Source organism: Phyllobates terribilis, unplaced genomic scaffold (genome assembly GCF_046119375.1).
Source record: "Phyllobates terribilis strain yellow unplaced genomic scaffold, ASM4611937v1 Scaffold_150__1_contigs__length_4496277, whole genome shotgun sequence".
NCBI lineage: Eukaryota > Metazoa > Chordata > Amphibia > Anura > Dendrobatidae > Phyllobates > Phyllobates terribilis.
In genome coordinates, this window is record NW_027362910.1 from 3,146,118 (window position 1) to 3,169,292 (window position 23,175).

Below are 23,175 nucleotides of genomic sequence, written 5' to 3' on the forward strand. Positions count from 1 at the left end.
CACGCCTCGTACACGCGCGGCTCCGCTCCGTACACCTCGTACACGCGCGGCTCTGCTCCGTACACCTCGCAGACACGCGGCTCTGCTACATCCACACTGTAAACCCCTCCTGACCCCACACATAAACTTCAGCTCATCCAGCACCATGACAACCAGCACAGCAGAGTCCTGCATCCACTGAGGCCCCTGATCATGTGACCCCTGACTCCTCCCCTCCTGTGACCTCATCACAGGTCCTGTGCGCACACAACAGCCATATATGTGGTGGCGGCTCTGCAGGTGGAGGTATGTGGAGACCCCCATTACTGGGCGCAGGGGGCAGTAACCCCTTCAGCACGGAGGCTCTTTTGGGGTCTTGTGTTGGCCCTTTATAAGAATCATAAGGTTTCTGTTCTGTTTCCTGTAATAGATACATACGACCCAACTATGGAGACAGGAAGGGAGGAAACGTATTGTTCTCAGAGTACAGGACCCCCACAGTGTAATGCCCCCATTATGCAGGATGTATGATGCCCCCATTATGCCCCTTATACAGGATGTATGATGCCCCCACACAGTGTAATGCCCCCATTATGCCCCTTATGCAGGATGTATGATGCCCCCATTATGCCCCTTATGCAGTATGTATGATGCCCCACACAGTGTAATGCCCCCATTATGCCCCTTATGCAGGATGTATGATGCCCCCACACAGTGTAATGCCCCCATTATGCCCCTTATGCAGGATGTATGATGCCCCCACACAGTGTAATGCCCCCATTATGCCCCTTATGCAGTATGTATGATGCCCCACACAGTGTAATGCCCCCATTATGCCCCTTATGCAGGATGTATGATGCCCCCACACAGTGTAATGCCCCCATTATGCCCCTTATGCAGGATGTATGATGCCCCCACACAGTGTAATGCCCCCATTATGCCCCTTATACAGGATGTATGATGCCCCACACAGTGTAATGCCCCCATTATGCCCCTTATGCAGGATGTATGATGCCCCCACACAGTGTAACGCCCCCATTATGCCCCTTATGCAGGATGTATGATGCCCCCCACAGTGTAATGCCCCCATTATGCCCCTTATGCAGGACGTATGATGCCCCCCACAGTGTAATGCCCCATAGTACCGCCATCCCCCCACACAGTACAATCAGAGGCATAACTAGGGTCTGATTGGACCCGTTGCAAGATTTTGACCACCCCCCATCCTGATATATACAGTGGGTACGGAAAGTATTCAGACCCTTTTACATTTTCCACTCTTTGTTTCATTGCAGCCATTTGGTAAATTCTGAAAAGTTTATTTTTTTTCTCATTGAAGTACACTCTGCACCCCATCTTGACTGAAAAAAACAGAAATGTAGAAATTTTTGCAAATTTATTAAAAAAGAAAAAATGTGGGGGTCCTGTACTCTGAGAACAATACGTTTCCTGTCTCCATAGTTGGGTCGTATGTATCTATTACAGGAAACAGAACAGAAACCTTATGATTCTTATAAAGGGGCAACACAAGACCCCAAAAGAGTCTCCGTGCTGAAGGGGTTAATGCCCCCTGCCCCTGTTATACCAATTAAATATGTGAATAGAGTTGTTTTAGGCCCAGTCTGCGTACGGGCACTCTGACCTCTCTATGTACCAGATTACATGTATGTTATGTATTTATGTTTTGAAAAATCAAATAAAAATGATGTTGAAAAAAAAAAAAAAAAAAATTTAAAGGGGTCTGAATACTTTCCGTACCCCCTGTATATGTATGTCCCTTATCCTGGGCCTCAACCTAGTATATGTCCCCCGTTCTGCCTCTGTTCTTTAGTGTATAGAAAAAAATAAACTATTACACTCACCAGGGGCGAATATAGAAGTGATGGGGCCCCATAACCGAAGTATAATGCACAGCCCATAATCCTCCATACAGTATAATGCACAGTCCATAGTCCATACATGTAGTATAATGCCCAGCCCACAGTCATCCTTGTAGTATAATGCACAGCCCATACTCATACATGTAGCATAATGCACAGCCCACACTCATACATGTAGTATAATGCACAGCGCATAGTCCACACATATAGTATAATGCACAGCCCATAGTCCATACATGTAGTATAATGCACAGCCCATAGTCCATACATGTAGTATAATGCACAGCCCATAGTCCATACATGTAGTATAATGCACAGCCCATAGTCCATACATGTAGTATAATGCACAGCCATTAGTCCATACATGTAGTATAATGCACAGCCCATAGTCCATTCATGTAGTATAATGCACAGCCCATAGTCCATTCATGTAGTATAATGCACAGCCCATACTCATACATATAGTATAATGCACAGCCCATAGTCCATACATGTAGTATAATGCACAGCCCATACTTCATACATGTAGTATAATGCACAGCGCATAGTCCACACATATAGTATAATGCACAGCCCATAGACCATACATGTTGTATAATGCACAGCCCATAGTCATCCATGTAATATAATGCACAGCCTATAGTCATCCATGTAGTATAATGCACAGCCCATATTCATCCATGTAGTATAATGCACAGTCCATACATGTAGTATAATGCACAGCCCATACTCATACATGTATTATAACGCACAGCCCATAGTCCGTACATGTAGTATAATGCACAGCCCATAGTCATCCATGTAATATAATGCACAGCCTATAGTCATCCATGTAGTATAATGCACCGCCCATATTCATCCATGTAGTATAATGCACAGTCCATACATGTAGTATAATGCACAGCCCATACTCATACATGTATTATAATGCACAGCCCATAGTCATACATGTAGTATAATGCACAGCCCATAGTCCATACATGTAGTATAATGCACATCCCATAGTCCATACATGTATTATAATGCACAGCCCATAGTCCATACATGTAGTATAATGCACAGCCCATAGTCCATACATGTAGTATAATGCACAGCCATTAGTCCATACATGTAGTATAATGCACAGCCATTAGTCCATTCATGTAGTATAATGCACAGCCCATACTCATACATATAGTATAATGCACAGCCCATAGTCCATACATGTAGTATAATGCACAGCCCATAGTCCATACATGTAGTATAATGCACAGCCCATACTCCATACATGTAGTATAATGCACAGCCCATACTCCATACATGTAGTATAATGCACAGCCCATAGACCATACATGTTGTATAATGCACAGCCCATAGTCATCCATGTAATATAATGCACAGCCTATAGTCATCCATGTAGTATAATGCACAGCCCATATTCATCCATGTAGTATAATGCACAGTCCATACATGTAGTATAATGCACAGCCCATACTCATGCATGTATTATAATGCACAGCCCATAGTCCGTACATGTAGTATAATGCACAGCCCATAGTCATCCATGTAATATAATGCACAGCCTATAGTCATCCATGTAGTATAATGCACAGCCCATATTCATCCATGTAGTATAATGCAGAGTCCATACAAGTAGTATAATGCACAGCCCATACTCATACATGTATTATAATGCACAGCCCATAGTCATACATGTAGTATAATGCACAGCCCACACTCTTACATGTAGTATAATGCACAGTCCATAGTCATACATGTAGTATAATGCACAGCCCATGGTCCCTACATGTAGTATAATGCACAACCCATAGTCCATACATGTAGCATAATGCACAGCCCATAGTCCATACATGTAGTATAATGCACAGCCCATGGGTCCATACATGTAGTATAATGCACAGCCCATACTCATACATGTAGTATAATGCACAGCCCACAGTCATCCATGTAGTATAATGTACAGCCCATACTCATACATGTAGTATAATGCACGGCCCATAGTCATCCATGTAGTATAATGCACAGTCCATAGTCCATACGTGTAGTATAATGCACAGCCCACAGTCATCCATGTAGTATAATGCACAGTCCATAGTCCCTAAATGTAGTATAATGCACAGCCCATAGTCCATACATGTAGTATAATGCACAGCCCACAGTCATCCATGTAGTATAATGCACAGCCCATAGTCTGTACATGTAGTATAATGCACAGCCCACAGTCATCCATGTAGTATAATGCACAGCCCATAGTCTGTACATGTAGTATAATGCACAGCCCACAGTCATCCATGTAGTATAATGCACAGCCCATAGTCTGTACATGTAGTATAATGCACAGCCCACAGTCATCCATGTAGTATAATGCACAGCCCACAGTCATCCATGTAGTATAATGCACAGCCCATAGTCATCCATGTAGTATAATGCACAGCCCACAGTCATCCATGTAGTATAATGCACAGCCCATACTCTTACATGTAGTATAATGCACAGCCCACAGTCATCCATGTAGTATAATGCACAGCCCATACTCATACATGTAGTATAATGCACAGCCCATACTCATACATGTAGTATAATGCACAGCTCATACTCTTACATGTAGTATAATGCACAGCTCATACTCTTACATGTAGTATAATGCACAGCCCATACTCTTACATGTAGTATAATGCACAGCCCATAGTCCATACATGTAGTATAATGCACAGCCCATAGTCATACATATAGTATAATGCACAGCCCATAGTCATCCATGTAGTATAATGCACAGCCCATACTCTTACATGTAGTATAATGCACAGCCCACAGTCATCCATGTAGTTTAATGCACAGCCCATACTCATACATGTAGTATAATGCACAGCCCATACTCATACATGTAGTATAATGCACAGCCCACAGTCATCCATGTAGTATAATGCACAGCCCATACTCTTACATGTAGTATAATGCACAGCCCATAGTCCATACATGTAGTATAATGCACAGCCCATAGTCATCCATGTAGTATAATGCACAGCCCACAGTCATGCATGTAGTATAATGCACAGCTCATACTCTTACATGTAGTATAATGCACAGCCCATAGTCATACATGTAGTATAATGCACAGCCCACAGTCATCCATGTAGTATAATGCACAGCCCACACTCTTACATGTAGTATAATGCACAGCCCACACTCTTACATGTAGTATAATGCACAGCTCATACTCTTACATGTAGTATAATGCACAGCCCATACTCATACATGTAGTATAATGCACAGCCCACAGTCATCCATGTAGTATAATGCACAGCTCATACTCTTACATGTAGTATAATGCACAGCCCATACTCTTACATGTAGTATAATGCACAGCCCATAGTCCATACATGTAGTATAATGCACAGCTCATACTCTTACATGTAGTATAATGCACAGCTCATACTCTTACATGTAGTATAATGCACAGCCCATAGTCCATACATGTAGTATCATGCACAGCCCATAGTCATACATGTAGTATAATGCACAGCCCATAGTCATCCATGTAGTATAATGCACAACCCATACTCTTACATGTAGTATAATGCACAGCCCACAGTCATCCATGTAGTATAATGCACAGCCCATACTCATACATGTAGTATAATGCACGGCCCATAGTCATACATGTAGTATAATGCACAGCCCATACTCATACATGTAGTATAATGCACAGCCCACAGTCATCCATGTAGTATAATGCACAGCCCATAATCCATACATGTAGTATAATGCACAGCCCATAGTCATCCATGTAGTATAATGCACAGCCCATACTCTTACATGTAGTATAATGCACAGCCCACAGTCATCCATGTAGTATAATGCACAGCCCATACTCTTACATGTAGTATAATGCACAGCCCATACTCTTACATGTAGTATAATGCACAGCCCATAGTCCATACATGTAGTATAATGCACAGCCCACAGTCATCCATGTAGTATAATGCACAGCTCATACTCTTACATGTAGTATAATGCACAGCCCATAGTCATACATGTAGTATAATGCACAGCCCACAGTCATCCATGTAGTATAATGCACAGCTCATACTCTTACATGTAGTATAATGCACAGCTCATACTCTTACATGTAGTATAATGCACAGCCCATACTCTTACATGTAGTATAATGCACAGCCCATAGTCCATACATGTAGTATAATGCACAGCCCATAGTCATAGATGTAGTATAATGCACAGCCCATAATCATACATGTAGTATAATGCACAGCCCATAGTCATACATGTAGTATAATGCACAGCCCACAGTCATCCATGTAGTATAATGCACAGCCCATTGTCATCCATGTAGTATAATGCACAGCCCATAGTCTGTACATGTAGTATAATGCACAGCCCACAGTCATCCATGTAGTATAATGCACAGCCCATAGTCATACATGTAGTATAATGCACAGCCCATAGTCATACATGTAGTATAATGAACAGCCCACACTCTTACATCTAGTATAATGCACAGCCCATAGTCCATACATATAGTATAATGCACAGCCCATACTCTTACATGTAGTATAATGCACAGCCCACATTCTTACATGTAGTATAATGCACAGCCCATAGTCCATACATGTAGTATAATACACAGCCCACAGTCCATTCATGTAGTATAATGCACAGCCCATACTCATACATGTAGTATAATGCACAGCCCATACTCATACATGTAGTATAATGCACAGCCCATAGTCCATCCATGTAGTATAATGCACAGCCCATAGTCCATCCATGTAGTATAATGCACAGCCCATACTCTTACATGTAGTATATTACACAGCCCATACTCATACATGTAGTATAATGCACAGCCCACACTCTTACATGTAGTATAATGCACAGCCCATAGTCCATACATGTAGTATAATGCACAGCCCATACTCATACATGTAGTATAATGCACAGCCCACACTCTTACATGTAGTATAATGCACAGCCCACACTCTTACATGTAGTATAATGCACAGCCCATAGTCATACATGCAGTATAATACACAGCCCATAGTCCATACATGTAGTATAATGCACAGCCCATAGTCATACATGTAGTATAATGCACAGCCCATACTCATCCATGTAGTATAATGCACAGCCCATAGTCCATCCATGTAGTATAATGCACAGCCCATACTCATACATGTAGTATAATGCACAGCCCATACTCATACATGTAGTATAATGCACAGCCCATAGTCATCCATGTAGTATAATGCACAGCCCATAGTCCATACATGTAGTATAATGCACAGCCCATAGTCATACATGTAGTATAATGCACAGCTCATACTCATCCATGTAGTATAATGCACAGCCCACAGTCCATCCATGTAGTATAATGCACAGCCCATACTCATACATGTAGTATAATGCACAGCCCATACTCATCCATGTAGTATAATGCACAGCCCACAGTCCATCCATGTAGCATAATGTACAGCCCACACTCTTACATGTAGTATAATGCACAGCCCATAGTCCATACATGTAGTATAATGCACAGCCCACAGTCCATCCATGTAGTATAATGCACAGCCCATAGTCATACATGTAGTATAATGCACAGCCCACACTCTTACATGTAGTATAATGTACAGCCCACAGTCCATACATGTAGTATAATGCACAGCCCATAGTCATACATGCAGTATAATGCACAGCCCACAGTCCATCCATGTAGTATAATGCACAGCCCATAGTCCATACATGTAGTATAATGCACAGTCCATAGTCATACATGTAGTATAATGCACAGCCCATACTCTTACATGTAGTATAATGCACAGCCCATAGTCCATACATGTAGTATAATGCACAGCCCATAGTCCATACATGTAGTATAATGCACAGCCCATAGTCATACATGTAGTATAATGCACAGCCCATAGTCATCCATGTAGTATAATGCACAGCCCATAGTCATACATGTAGTATAATGCACAGCCCATACTCATACATGTAGTATAATGCACAGCCCATAGTCCATACATATAGTATAATGCACAGCCCATACTCTTACATGTAGTATAATGCACAGCCCACATTCTTACATGTAGTATAATGCACAGCCCATAGTCCATACATGTAGTATAATACACAGCCCACAGTCCATTCATGTAGTATAATGCACAGCCCATACTCATACATGTAGTATAATGCACAGCCCATACTCATACATGTAGTATAATGCACAGCCCATAGTCCATCCATGTAGTATAATGCACAGCCCATAGTCCATCCATGTAGTATAATGCACAGCCCATACTCTTACATGTAGTATATTACACAGCCCATACTCATACATGTAGTATAATGCACAGCCCACACTCTTACATGTAGTATAATGCACAGCCCATAGTCCATACATGTAGTATAATGCACAGCCCATACTCATACATGTAGTATAATGCACAGCCCACACTCTTACATGTAGTATAATGCACAGCCCACACTCTTACATGTAGTATAATGCACAGCCCATAGTCATACATGCAGTATAATACACAGCCCATAGTCCATACATGTAGTATAATGCACAGCCCATAGTCATACATGTAGTATAATGCACAGCCCATACTCATCCATGTAGTATAATGCACAGCCCATAGTCCATCCATGTAGTATAATGCACAGCCCATACTCATACATGTAGTATAATGCACAGCCCATACTCATACATGTAGTATAATGCACAGCCCATAGTCATCCATGTAGTATAATGCACAGCCCATAGTCCATACATGTAGTATAATGCACAGCCCATAGTCATACATGTAGTATAATGCACAGCTCATACTCATCCATGTAGTATAATGCACAGCCCACAGTCCATCCATGTAGTATAATGCACAGCCCATACTCATACATGTAGTATAATGCACAGCCCATACTCATCCATGTAGTATAATGCACAGCCCACAGTCCATCCATGTAGCATAATGTACAGCCCACACTCTTACATGTAGTATAATGCACAGCCCATAGTCCATACATGTAGTATAATGCACAGCCCACAGTCCATCCATGTAGTATAATGCACAGCCCATAGTCATACATGTAGTATAATGCACAGCCCACACTCTTACATGTAGTATAATGTACAGCCCACAGTCCATACATGTAGTATAATGCACAGCCCATAGTCATACATGCAGTATAATGCACAGCCCACAGTCCATCCATGTAGTATAATGCACAGCCCATAGTCCATACATGTAGTATAATGCACAGTCCATAGTCATACATGTAGTATAATGCACAGCCCATACTCTTACATGTAGTATAATGCACAGCCCATAGTCCATACATGTAGTATAATGCACAGCCCATAGTCCATACATGTAGTATAATGCACAGCCCATAGTCATACATGTAGTATAATGCACAGCCCATAGTCATCCATGTAGTATAATGCACAGCCCATAGTCCATCCATGTAGTATAATGCACAGCCCATAGTCCATACATGTAGTATAATGCACAGCCCATAGTCCATACATGTAGTATAATGCACAGCCCATAGTCATACATGTAGTATAATGCACAGCCCATACTCATACATGTAGTATAATGCACAGCCCATAGTCCATACATATAGTATAATGCACAGCCCATACTCTTACATGTAGTATAATGCACAGCCCACATTCTTACATGTAGTATAATGCACAGCCCATAGTCCATACATGTAGTATAATACACAGCCCACAGTCCATTCATGTAGTATAATGCACAGCCCATACTCATACATGTAGTATAATGCACAGCCCATACTCATACATGTAGTATAATGCACAGCCCATAGTCCATCCATGTAGTATAATGCACAGCCCATAGTCCATCCATGTAGTATAATGCACAGCCCATACTCTTACATGTAGTATATTACACAGCCCATACTCATACATGTAGTATAATGCACAGCCCACACTCTTACATGTAGTATAATGCACAGCCCATAGTCCATACATGTAGTATAATGCACAGCCCATACTCATACATGTAGTATAATGCACAGCCCACACTCTTACATGTAGTATAATGCACAGCCCACACTCTTACATGTAGTATAATGCACAGCCCATAGTCATACATGCAGTATAATACACAGCCCATAGTCCATACATGTAGTATAATGCACAGCCCATAGTCATACATGTAGTATAATGCACAGCCCATACTCATCCATGTAGTATAATGCACAGCCCATAGTCCATCCATGTAGTATAATGCACAGCCCATACTCATACATGTAGTATAATGCACAGCCCATACTCATACATGTAGTATAATGCACAGCCCATAGTCATCCATGTAGTATAATGCACAGCCCATAGTCCATACATGTAGTATAATGCACAGCCCATAGTCATACATGTAGTATAATGCACAGCTCATACTCATCCATGTAGTATAATGCACAGCCCACAGTCCATCCATGTAGTATAATGCACAGCCCATACTCATACATGTAGTATAATGCACAGCCCATACTCATCCATGTAGTATAATGCACAGCCCACAGTCCATCCATGTAGCATAATGTACAGCCCACACTCTTACATGTAGTATAATGCACAGCCCATAGTCCATACATGTAGTATAATGCACAGCCCACAGTCCATCCATGTAGTATAATGCACAGCCCATAGTCATACATGTAGTATAATGCACAGCCCACACTCTTACATGTAGTATAATGTACAGCCCACAGTCCATACATGTAGTATAATGCACAGCCCATAGTCATACATGCAGTATAATGCACAGCCCACAGTCCATCCATGTAGTATAATGCACAGCCCATAGTCCATACATGTAGTATAATGCACAGTCCATAGTCATACATGTAGTATAATGCACAGCCCATACTCTTACATGTAGTATAATGCACAGCCCATAGTCCATACATGTAGTATAATGCACAGCCCATAGTCCATACATGTAGTATAATGCACAGCCCATAGTCATACATGTAGTATAATGCACAGCCCATAGTCATCCATGTAGTATAATGCACAGCCCATAGTCATACATGTAGTATAATGCACAGCCCATACTCATACATGTAGTATAATGCACAGCCCATAGTCCATACATATAGTATAATGCACAGCCCATACTCTTACATGTAGTATAATGCACAGCCCACATTCTTACATGTAGTATAATGCACAGCCCATAGTCCATACATGTAGTATAATACACAGCCCACAGTCCATTCATGTAGTATAATGCACAGCCCATACTCATACATGTAGTATAATGCACAGCCCATACTCATACATGTAGTATAATGCACAGCCCATAGTCCATCCATGTAGTATAATGCACAGCCCATAGTCCATCCATGTAGTATAATGCACAGCCCATACTCTTACATGTAGTATATTACACAGCCCATACTCATACATGTAGTATAATGCACAGCCCACACTCTTACATGTAGTATAATGCACAGCCCATAGTCCATACATGTAGTATAATGCACAGCCCATACTCATACATGTAGTATAATGCACAGCCCACACTCTTACATGTAGTATAATGCACAGCCCACACTCTTACATGTAGTATAATGCACAGCCCATAGTCATACATGCAGTATAATACACAGCCCATAGTCCATACATGTAGTATAATGCACAGCCCATAGTCATACATGTAGTATAATGCACAGCCCATACTCATCCATGTAGTATAATGCACAGCCCATAGTCCATCCATGTAGTATAATGCACAGCCCATACTCATACATGTAGTATAATGCACAGCCCATACTCATACATGTAGTATAATGCACAGCCCATAGTCATCCATGTAGTATAATGCACAGCCCATAGTCCATACATGTAGTATAATGCACAGCCCATAGTCATACATGTAGTATAATGCACAGCTCATACTCATCCATGTAGTATAATGCACAGCCCACAGTCCATCCATGTAGTATAATGCACAGCCCATACTCATACATGTAGTATAATGCACAGCCCATACTCATCCATGTAGTATAATGCACAGCCCACAGTCCATCCATGTAGCATAATGTACAGCCCACACTCTTACATGTAGTATAATGCACAGCCCATAGTCCATACATGTAGTATAATGCACAGCCCACAGTCCATCCATGTAGTATAATGCACAGCCCATAGTCATACATGTAGTATAATGCACAGCCCACACTCTTACATGTAGTATAATGTACAGCCCACAGTCCATACATGTAGTATAATGCACAGCCCATAGTCATACATGCAGTATAATGCACAGCCCACAGTCCATCCATGTAGTATAATGCACAGCCCATAGTCCATACATGTAGTATAATGCACAGTCCATAGTCATACATGTAGTATAATGCACAGCCCATACTCTTACATGTAGTATAATGCACAGCCCATAGTCCATACATGTAGTATAATGCACAGCCCATAGTCCATACATGTAGTATAATGCACAGCCCATAGTCATACATGTAGTATAATGCACAGCCCATAGTCATCCATGTAGTATAATGCACAGCCCATAGTCCATCCATGTAGTATAATGCACAGCCCATAGTCCATACATGTAGTATAATGCACAGCCCATAGTCCATACATGTAGTATAATGCACAGCCCATAGTCATACATGTAGTATAATGCACAGCCCATACTCATACATGTAGTATAATGCACAGCCCATAGTCCATACATATAGTATAATGCACAGCCCATACTCTTACATGTAGTATAATGCACAGCCCACATTCTTACATGTAGTATAATGCACAGCCCATAGTCCATACATGTAGTATAATACACAGCCCACAGTCCATTCATGTAGTATAATGCACAGCCCATACTCATACATGTAGTATAATGCACAGCCCATACTCATACATGTAGTATAATGCACAGCCCATAGTCCATCCATGTAGTATAATGCACAGCCCATAGTCCATCCATGTAGTATAATGCACAGCCCATACTCTTACATGTAGTATATTACACAGCCCATACTCATACATGTAGTATAATGCACAGCCCACACTCTTACATGTAGTATAATGCACAGCCCATAGTCCATACATGTAGTATAATGCACAGCCCATACTCATACATGTAGTATAATGCACAGCCCACACTCTTACATGTAGTATAATGCACAGCCCACACTCTTACATGTAGTATAATGCACAGCCCATAGTCATACATGCAGTATAATACACAGCCCATAGTCCATACATGTAGTATAATGCACAGCCCATAGTCATACATGTAGTATAATGCACAGCCCATACTCATCCATGTAGTATAATGCACAGCCCATAGTCCATCCATGTAGTATAATGCACAGCCCATACTCATACATGTAGTATAATGCACAGCCCATACTCATACATGTAGTATAATGCACAGCCCATAGTCATCCATGTAGTATAATGCACAGCCCATAGTCCATACATGTAGTATAATGCACAGCCCATAGTCATACATGTAGTATAATGCACAGCTCATACTCATCCATGTAGTATAATGCACAGCCCACAGTCCATCCATGTAGTATAATGCACAGCCCATACTCATACATGTAGTATAATGCACAGCCCATACTCATCCATGTAGTATAATGCACAGCCCACAGTCCATCCATGTAGCATAATGTACAGCCCACACTCTTACATGTAGTATAATGCACAGCCCATAGTCCATACATGTAGTATAATGCACAGCCCACAGTCCATCCATGTAGTATAATGCACAGCCCATAGTCATACATGTAGTATAATGCACAGCCCACACTCTTACATGTAGTATAATGTACAGCCCACAGTCCATACATGTAGTATAATGCACAGCCCATAGTCATACATGCAGTATAATGCACAGCCCACAGTCCATCCATGTAGTATAATGCACAGCCCATAGTCCATACATGTAGTATAATGCACAGTCCATAGTCATACATGTAGTATAATGCACAGCCCATACTCTTACATGTAGTATAATGCACAGCCCATAGTCCATACATGTAGTATAATGCACAGCCCATAGTCCATACATGTAGTATAATGCACAGCCCATAGTCATACATGTAGTATAATGCACAGCCCATAGTCATCCATGTAGTATAATGCACAGCCCATAGTCATACATGTAGTATAATGCACAGCCCATACTCATACATGTAGTATAATGCACAGCCCATACTCATACATGTAGTATAATGCACAGCCCACACTCTTACATGTAGTATAATGCACAGCCCATAGTCATCCATGTAGTATAATGCACAGCCCATAGTCATCCATGTAGTATAATGCACAGCCCATAGTCATACATGTAGTATAATGCACAGCCCACACTCTTACATGTAGTATAATGCACAGCCCACACTCTTACATGTAGTATAATGCACAGCCCACAGTCTTACATGTAGTATAATGCACAGCCCACACTCTTACATGTAGTATAATGCACAGCCCATAGTCCATACATGTAGTATAATGCACAGTCCATACTCTTACATGTAGTATAATGCACAGCGCATAGTCCATACATGTAGTATAATGCACAGTCCATAGTCCATACATGTAGTATAATGCACAGCCCATGGTCCATACATGTAGTATAATGCACAGTCCATAGTCCATACATGTAGTATAATGCACAGCCCATACTCATACATGTAGTATAATGCACAGCCCATAGTCCATCGATGTAGTATAATGCACAGCCCACACTCTTACATCTAGTATAATGCACAGCCCACACTCTTAGATGTAGTATAATGCACAGCCCATAGTCCATACATGTAGTATAATGCACAGCCCATACTCATACATGTAGTATAATGCACAGCCCACACTCTTACATGTAATATAATGCACAGCCCATAGTCCATACATGTAGTATAATGCACAGCCCATAGTCCATACATGTAGTATAATGCACAGCCCATAGTCATACATGTAGCATAATACACAGCCCATAGTCCGTACATGTAGTATAATGCACAGCCCACACTCTTACATGTAATATAATGCACAGCCCACAGTCATACATGTAGTATAATGCACAGCCCACACTCTTACATGTAGTATAATGCACAGCCCACACGCTTACATGTAATATAATGCACAGCCAACAGTCATACATGTAGTATAATGCACAGCCCACACTCTTACATGTAGTATAATGCACAGCCCATAGTCCATACATGTAGTATAATGCACAGCCCATAGTCCATACATGTAGTATAATGCACAGCCCATACTAATACATGTAGTATAATGCACAGCCCACACTCTTACATGTAGTATAATGCACAGCCCATAGTCATACATGTAGTATAATGTACAGCCCATAGTCCATCCATGTAGTATAATGCACAGCCCATACTCATACATGTAATATAATGTACAGCCCACAGTCATACATGTAGTATAATGCACAGCCCACACTCTTACATGTAGTATAATGCACAGCCCACACTCTTACATGTAATATAATGTACAGCCCACAGTCATACATGTAGTATAATGCACAGCCCACACTCTTACATGTAGTATAATGCACAGCCCACACTCTTACATGTAATATAATGCACAGCCCACAGTCATACATGTAGTATAATGTACAGCCCATAGTCCATCCATGTAGTATAATGCACAGCCCACACTCTTACATGTAATATAATGCACAGTCCACAGTCATACATTTAGTATAATGCACAGCCCACACTCTTACATGTAGTATAATGCACAGCCCACACTCTTACATGTAATATAATGCACAGCCCACAGTCATACATGTAGTATAATGCACAGCCCACACTCTTACATGTAGTATAATGCACAGCCCACACTCTTACATGTAATATAATGCACAGCCCACAGTCATACATGTAGTATAATGCACAGCCCACACTCTTACATGTAGTATAATGCACAGCCCACACTCTTACATGTAGTATAATGCACAGCCCACACTCTTACATGTAGTATAATGCACAGCCCATAGTCCATACATGTAGTATAATGCACAGCCCATAGTCCATACATGTAGTATAATGCACAGCCCATACTCATACATGTAGTATAATGCACAGCCCACACTCTTACATGTAGTATAATGCACAGCCCACACTCTTACATGTAATATAATGCACAGCCCACAGTCATACATGTAGTATAATGCACAGCCCACACTCTTACATGTAGTATACTGCACAGCCCACAGTCATACATGTAGTATAATGCACAGCCCACACTCTTACATGTAATATAATGCACAGCCCACAGTCATACATGTAGTATAATGCACAGCCCACACTCTTACATGTAGTATAATGCACAGCCCACACTCTTACATGTAATATAATGCACAGCCCACAGTCATACATGTAGTATAATGCACAGCCCACACTCTTACATGTAGTATAATGCACAGCCCATAGTCATACATGTAGTGTAATGCACAGCCCACACTCTTACATGTAGTATAATGCACAGCCCACACTCTTACATGTAGTATAATGCACAGCCCACACTCTTACATGTAGTATAATGCACAGCCCATAGTCATACATGTAGTATAATGCACAGCCCACACTCTTACATGTAGTATAATGCACAGCCCATAGTCCATACATGTAGTATAATGCACAACCCATAGTCCATACATGTAGTATAATGCACAGCCCATACTCATACATGTAGTATAATGCACAGCCCACACTCTTACATGTAGTATAATGCACAGCCCATAGTCATACATGTAGTATAATGCACAGCCCATACTCATACATGTAGTATAATGCACAGTCCATACTCATACATGTAGTATAATGCACAGCCCACACTCTTACATGTAATATAATGCACAGCCCATAGTCATACATGTAGTATAATGCACAGCCCACACTCTTACATGTAGTATAATGCACAGCCCACACTCTTACATGTAGTATAATACACAGCCCACACTCTTACATGTAGTATAATGCACAGCCCACACTCTTACATGTAGTATAATGCACAGCCCATAGTCCATACATGTAGTATAATGCACAGCCCACACTCTTACATGTAATATAATGCACAGCCCACAGTCATACATGTAGTATAATGCACAGCCCATAGTCCATACATGTAGTATAATGCACAGCCCACACTCTTGCATGTAATATAATGCACAGCCCACAGTCATACATGTAGTATAATGCACAGCCCATAGTCCATACATGTAGTATAATGCACAGCCCATAGTCCATACATGTAGTATAATGCACAGCCCATACTCATACATGTAGTTTAATGCACAGCCCACACTCTTACATGTAGTATAATGCACAGCCCACACTCTTACATGTAATATAATGCACAGCCCACAGTCATACATGTAGTATAATGCACAGCCCACACTCTTACATGTATTATAATGCACAGCCCACACTCTTACATGTATTATAATGCACAGCCTACACTCTTACATGTAGTATAATGCACAGCCCATACTCATACATGTAGTATAATGCACAGCCCACAGTCCATACATGTAGTATAATGCACAACCCACACTCTTACATGTAATATAATGCACAGCCCATAGTCCATACATGTAGTATAATGCACAGCCCATAGTCCATACATGTAGTATAATGCACAGCCCATACTCATACATGTAGTATAATGCACAGCCCACACTCTTACATGTAGTATAATGCACAGCCCACACTCTTACATGTAATATAATGCACAGCCCACAGTCATACATGTAGTATAATGCACAGCCCACACTCTTACATGTATTATAATGCACAGCCCACACTCTTACATGTATTATAATGCACAGCCTACACTCTTACATGTAGTATAATGCACAGCCCCCACTCTTACATGTAGTATAATGCACAGCCCATAGTCATACATGTAGTATAATGCACAGCCCACACTCTTACATGTAGTATAATGCACAGCCCACACTCTTACATGTAGTATAATGCACAGCCCATTGTCATACATGTAGTATAATGCACAGCCCATACTCTTACATGTAGTATAATGCACAGCCCACACTCTTACATGTAGTATAATGCACAGCCCATAGTCATACATGTAGTATAATGCACAGCCCATAGTCATACATGTAGTATAATGCACAGCCCACACTCTTACATGTAGTATAATGCACAGCCCACACTCTTACATGTAGTATAATGCACAGCCCATAGTCCATACATGTAGTATAATGCACAGCCCACACTCTTACATGTAGTATAATGCACAGCCCACAGTCATACATGTAGTATAATGCACAGCCCATACTCATACATGTAGTATAATGCACAGCCCATAGTCCATACATGTAGTATAATGCACAGCCCACACTCTTACATGTAGTATAATGCACAGCCCATAGTCCATACATGTAGTATAATGCACAGCCCACACTCTTACATGTAGTATAATGCACAGCCCACACTCTTACATGTAGTATAATGCACAGCCCATAGTCCATACATGTAGTATAATGCACAGCCCACACTCTTACATGTAGTATAATGCACAGCCCATAGTCCATACATGTAGTATAATGCACAGCCCACACTCTTACATGTAGTATAATGCACAGCCCACACTCTTACATGTAGTATAATGCACAGCCCATTGTCCATACATGTAGTATAATGCACAGCCCACACTCTTACATGTAGTATAATGCACAGCCCATACTCTTACATGTAGTATAATGCACAGCCCATAGTCCATACATGTAGTATAATGCACAGCCCACACTCTTACATGTAGTATAATGCACAGCCCACACTCTTACATGTAGTATAATGCACAGCCCACACTCATACATGTAGTATAATGTACAGCCCATAGTCCATACATGTAGTATAATGCACAGCCCACACTCTTACATGTAGTATAATGCACAGCCCACACTCTTACATGTAGTATAATGCACAGCCCATTGTCCATACATGTAGTATAATGCACAGCCCACACTCTTACATGTAGTATAATGCACAGCCCATACTCATACATGTAGTATTATGCACAGCCCATACTCATACATGTAGTATAATGCACAGCCCATAGTCCATACATGTAGTATAATGCACAGCCCATAGTCATCCATGTAGTATAATGCACAGCCCATAGTCATACATGTAGTATAATGCACAGCCCACACTCTTACATGTAGTATAATGCACAGCCCACACTCTTACATGTAGTATAATGCACAGCCCATAGTCCATACATGTAGTATAATGCACAGCCCACACTCTTACATGTAGTATAATGCACAGCCCACACTCTTACATGTAGTATAATGCACAGCCCATAGTCCATACATGTAGTATAATGCACAGCCCACACTCTTACATGTAGTATAATGCACAGCCCACACTCTTACATGTAGTATAATGCACAGCCCATTGTCCATACATGTAGTATAATGCACAGCCCACACTCTTACATGTAGTATAATGCACAGCCCATACTCTTACATGTAGTATAATGCACAGCCCATAGTCCATACATGTAGTATAATGCACAGCCCACACTCTTACATGTAGTATAATGCACAGCCCACACTCTTACATGTAGTATAATGCACAGCCCATAGTCCATACATGTAGTATAATGCACAGCCCACACTCTTACATGTAGTATAATGCACAGCCCACACTCTTACATGTAGTATAATGCACAGCCCATTGTCCATACATGTAGTATAATGCACAGCCCACACTCTTACATGTAGTATAATGCGCAGCCCATACTCTTACATGTAGTATAATGCACAGCCCATACTCATACATGTAGTATTATGCACAGCCCATACTCATACATGTAGTATAATGCACAGCCCATAGTCCATACATGTAGTATAATGCACAGCCCATAGTCATCCATGTAGTATAATGCACAGCCCATAGTCTTACATGTAGTATAATGCACAGCCCATACTCTTACATGTAGTATAATGCACAGCCCATACTCATCCATGTAGTATAATGCACAGCCCATAGTCATACATGTAGTATAATGCACAGCCCATAGTCATCCATGTAGTATAATGCACAGCCCATAGTCCATACATGTAGTATAATGCACAGCCCATAGTCCATACATGTAGTATAATGCACAGCCCATACTCATACATGTAGTATAATGCACAGCCCACACTCTTACATGTAGTATAATGCACAGCCCATAGTCCATACATGTAGTATAATGCACAGCCCATAGTCCATACATGTAGTATAATGCACAGCCCATAGTCCATACATGTAGTATAATGCACAGCCCATAGTCCATACATGTAGTATAATGCACAGCCCATAGTCCATACATGTAGTATAATGCACAGCCCATAGTCCATACATGTAGTATAATGCACAGCCCATAGTCCATACATGTAGTATAATGCACAGCCCATAGTCCATACATGTAGTATAATGCACAGCCCATACTCATACATGTAGTATAATGCACAGCCCACACTCTTACATGTAATATAATGCACAGCCCACAGTCATACATGTAGTATAATGCACAGCCCATAGTCCATACATAGAATCATAGAATCATAGAATGGTAGAGTTGGAAGGGACCTCCTGGGTCATCTGGTCCAACCCCCTGCTCAAAGCAGGATTCACTAGATCATCTCAGACAGATGTCTGTCCAGCCTCTGTTTGAAGACGTCCATTGAAGGGGAACTCACCACCTCTCGTGGCAGCCTGTTCCACTCATTAATCACCCTAACTGTCAAAAAGTTTTTTCTAATATCTAATCTGTGTCTCCTCCCATTTAGTTTCATCCCATTGCTTCTAGTCTTTCCTTGTGTAAATGAGAATAAAGATGATCCTTCTACAATGTGACAGCCCTTGACATATTTGTAGACAGCTATTAAGTCTCCTCTCAGTCTTCTTTTTTGCAAGCTAAACATTCCCAAATCCTGCAACCGTTCCTCATAGGACATGGTTTGCAGACCAGTCACCATTCTGGTCGCTCTTCTCTGAACTTGCTCCAGTTTGTCTATGTCTTTTTTAAAATGTGGTGCCCAAAACTGTACACAGTATTCCAGATGAGGTCTGACCAAAGAGGAGTAAAGACCGATAATGACTTCACGTGATCTAGACTGTATGCTTCTGTTAATACATCCCAGAATTGTATTTGCCTTTTTTGCTGCTGCATCACACTGTTGACTCATGTTCAGTCTATGATCTATTAGTATACCTAAGTCTTTTTCACATGTACTGTTGCTTAGCTCTATTCCTCCCATTCTGTATATGCTTTTTTCATTTTTATTGCCCAGATGTAGTACTTTGCATTTTTCCCTGTTAAAAACCATTCTGTTGGTTGCTGCCCACTGCTCCAGTTTATTTAGGTCTTTTTGAATCCTCTCTCTCTCTTCTCTAGTATTAGCTATCCCTCCTAGCTTTGTGTCATCAGCAAATTTAATCAGTTTACCCTCAATTCCTTCATCTAAATCATTGATAAAGATGTTGAACAATATAGGTCCCAGGACGGAGCCCTGTGGTACCCCACTTGAGACATTCATCCAGCTGGATGTGAAGCCATTTACAACCACCCTTTGAGTCCGATCACTAAGCCAGTTATGAATCCACCTAACAGTTGCCTGGTCCATTGCATACTTGGTCATTTTTTCAATAAGGATGATGTGAGATACTTTGTCAAATGCTTTGCTGAAGTCAAGATATACTATATCTACAGCATTTCCCTGATCCACCCAGTCAGTGATTCTGTCATAGAAGGAAATTAAGTTAGTCTGACATGACTTGTTAGTTACAAACCCATGCTGACTCTGGTTAATCACTTCATTCTTATCCATGTACTTACATACATGTTGTTTAATAATTTGTTCAAAGATCTTTCCTGGTATAGAAGTCAGACTCACCGGCCTATAGTTCCCTGGGTCCACCTTCTTCCCCTTTTTGAAGATAGGAACAACATTTGCTCTTCTCCAGTCTTCTGGGACTTCTCCTGTTCTCCAAGAATTTTCAAAGATTATGGAGAGTGGTTCTAAAATTTCTTCTACAATCTCCTTCAGTACTCTGGGGTGTAATTCATCTGGACCTGGAGACTTGAACTCATTTATGTTAGCTAAATATTCCCTCACAATCTTTCTGTTTACTGATAACTTGGATTCCTCTATTCCTTTAAAAGGACAGTGAAGATCAGTTGATGTTACATTTTCTTTCTGAGAGAAAACAGATGCAAAATAGGAATTAAAAAGTTCGGCCTTCTCAACATCCTCTCTTACCATTTCTCCATTTTCATCCTGTAAAAATCCTATAGCATCTTTGACTTTTCTTTTACTTTTGACATACCCCCAAAATCCTTTTTTATTGCTTTTGACATCTCTTGCAAGCCTTAATTCATTGTCAGCTTTAGCTAACCTGATACGTGCCCTGCAGGATCTGCAGACTGCATTATAATCTTCTTTAGATATGCCTCCCTCTTTCCATTTAATAAACATTTCTTTCTTTCTTTTTAGCATGTGTTTAAGTTCTGTGTTCATCCATCCTGGTTTCCTTAAATGCTTCCCATTCTTCCTACTTTTCGGGATTGTTAACGATTGTGCTTTGAGAATCTCATTTTTAAAAATTTCCCATCCTTCCTGGACATTTTTGTCCTTAAGGACATCCAGCCATTGGATCCCTCCTATTCTCTTTCTGAGTCTCTTAAAATCTGCCTTTCTAAAATCTAACCTTGAAGTTTGAGTCTTCACATGTCTTCCTCCTCTAGTTATCCAAAATTCTATAATAGCATGATCGCTGCCTCCTAGGGTCCCAGCCACCTTTACCTCCTCAACCATTTCCTCCCTGTTTATAAGAATTAGATCCATGCATGTAGTATACATGTAGTATACATGTAGTATAATGCACAGCCCACACTCTTACATGTAGTATAATGCACAGCCCATAGTCCATACATGTAGTATAATGCACAGCCCACACTCTTACATGTAGTATAATGCACAGCCCATACTCATACATGTAGTGTAATGCACAGCCCACACTCTTACATGTAATATAATGCACAGCCCACAGTCATCCATGTAGTATAATGCGCAGCCCATACTCTTACATGTAGTATAATGCACAGCCCATACTCATACATGTAGTATAATGCACAGCCCATACTCATACATGTAGTATAATGCACAGCCCATAGTCCATACATGTAGTATAATGCACAGCCCATAGTCATCCATGTAGTATAATGCACAGC

At 41.0% G+C, this 23,175-nt stretch overlaps 1 protein-coding gene across 1 annotated transcript in view; it reads left to right on the forward strand.

The window, feature by feature from the left end:
* Nucleotides 1-226: 226 nt before the first annotated feature.
* Nucleotides 227-23,175, forward strand: part of LOC141206941 (uncharacterized) — a 43,177-nt gene continuing 20,228 nt past the window's right edge. Inside the window, exon 1 of the mRNA XM_073664308.1 lies at nt 227-285. Coding sequence (XP_073520409.1) covers nt 260-285 — 26 coding nt within the window. The 5' untranslated portion in view covers nt 227-259. The remainder of the gene's footprint in view (nt 286-23,175) is intronic.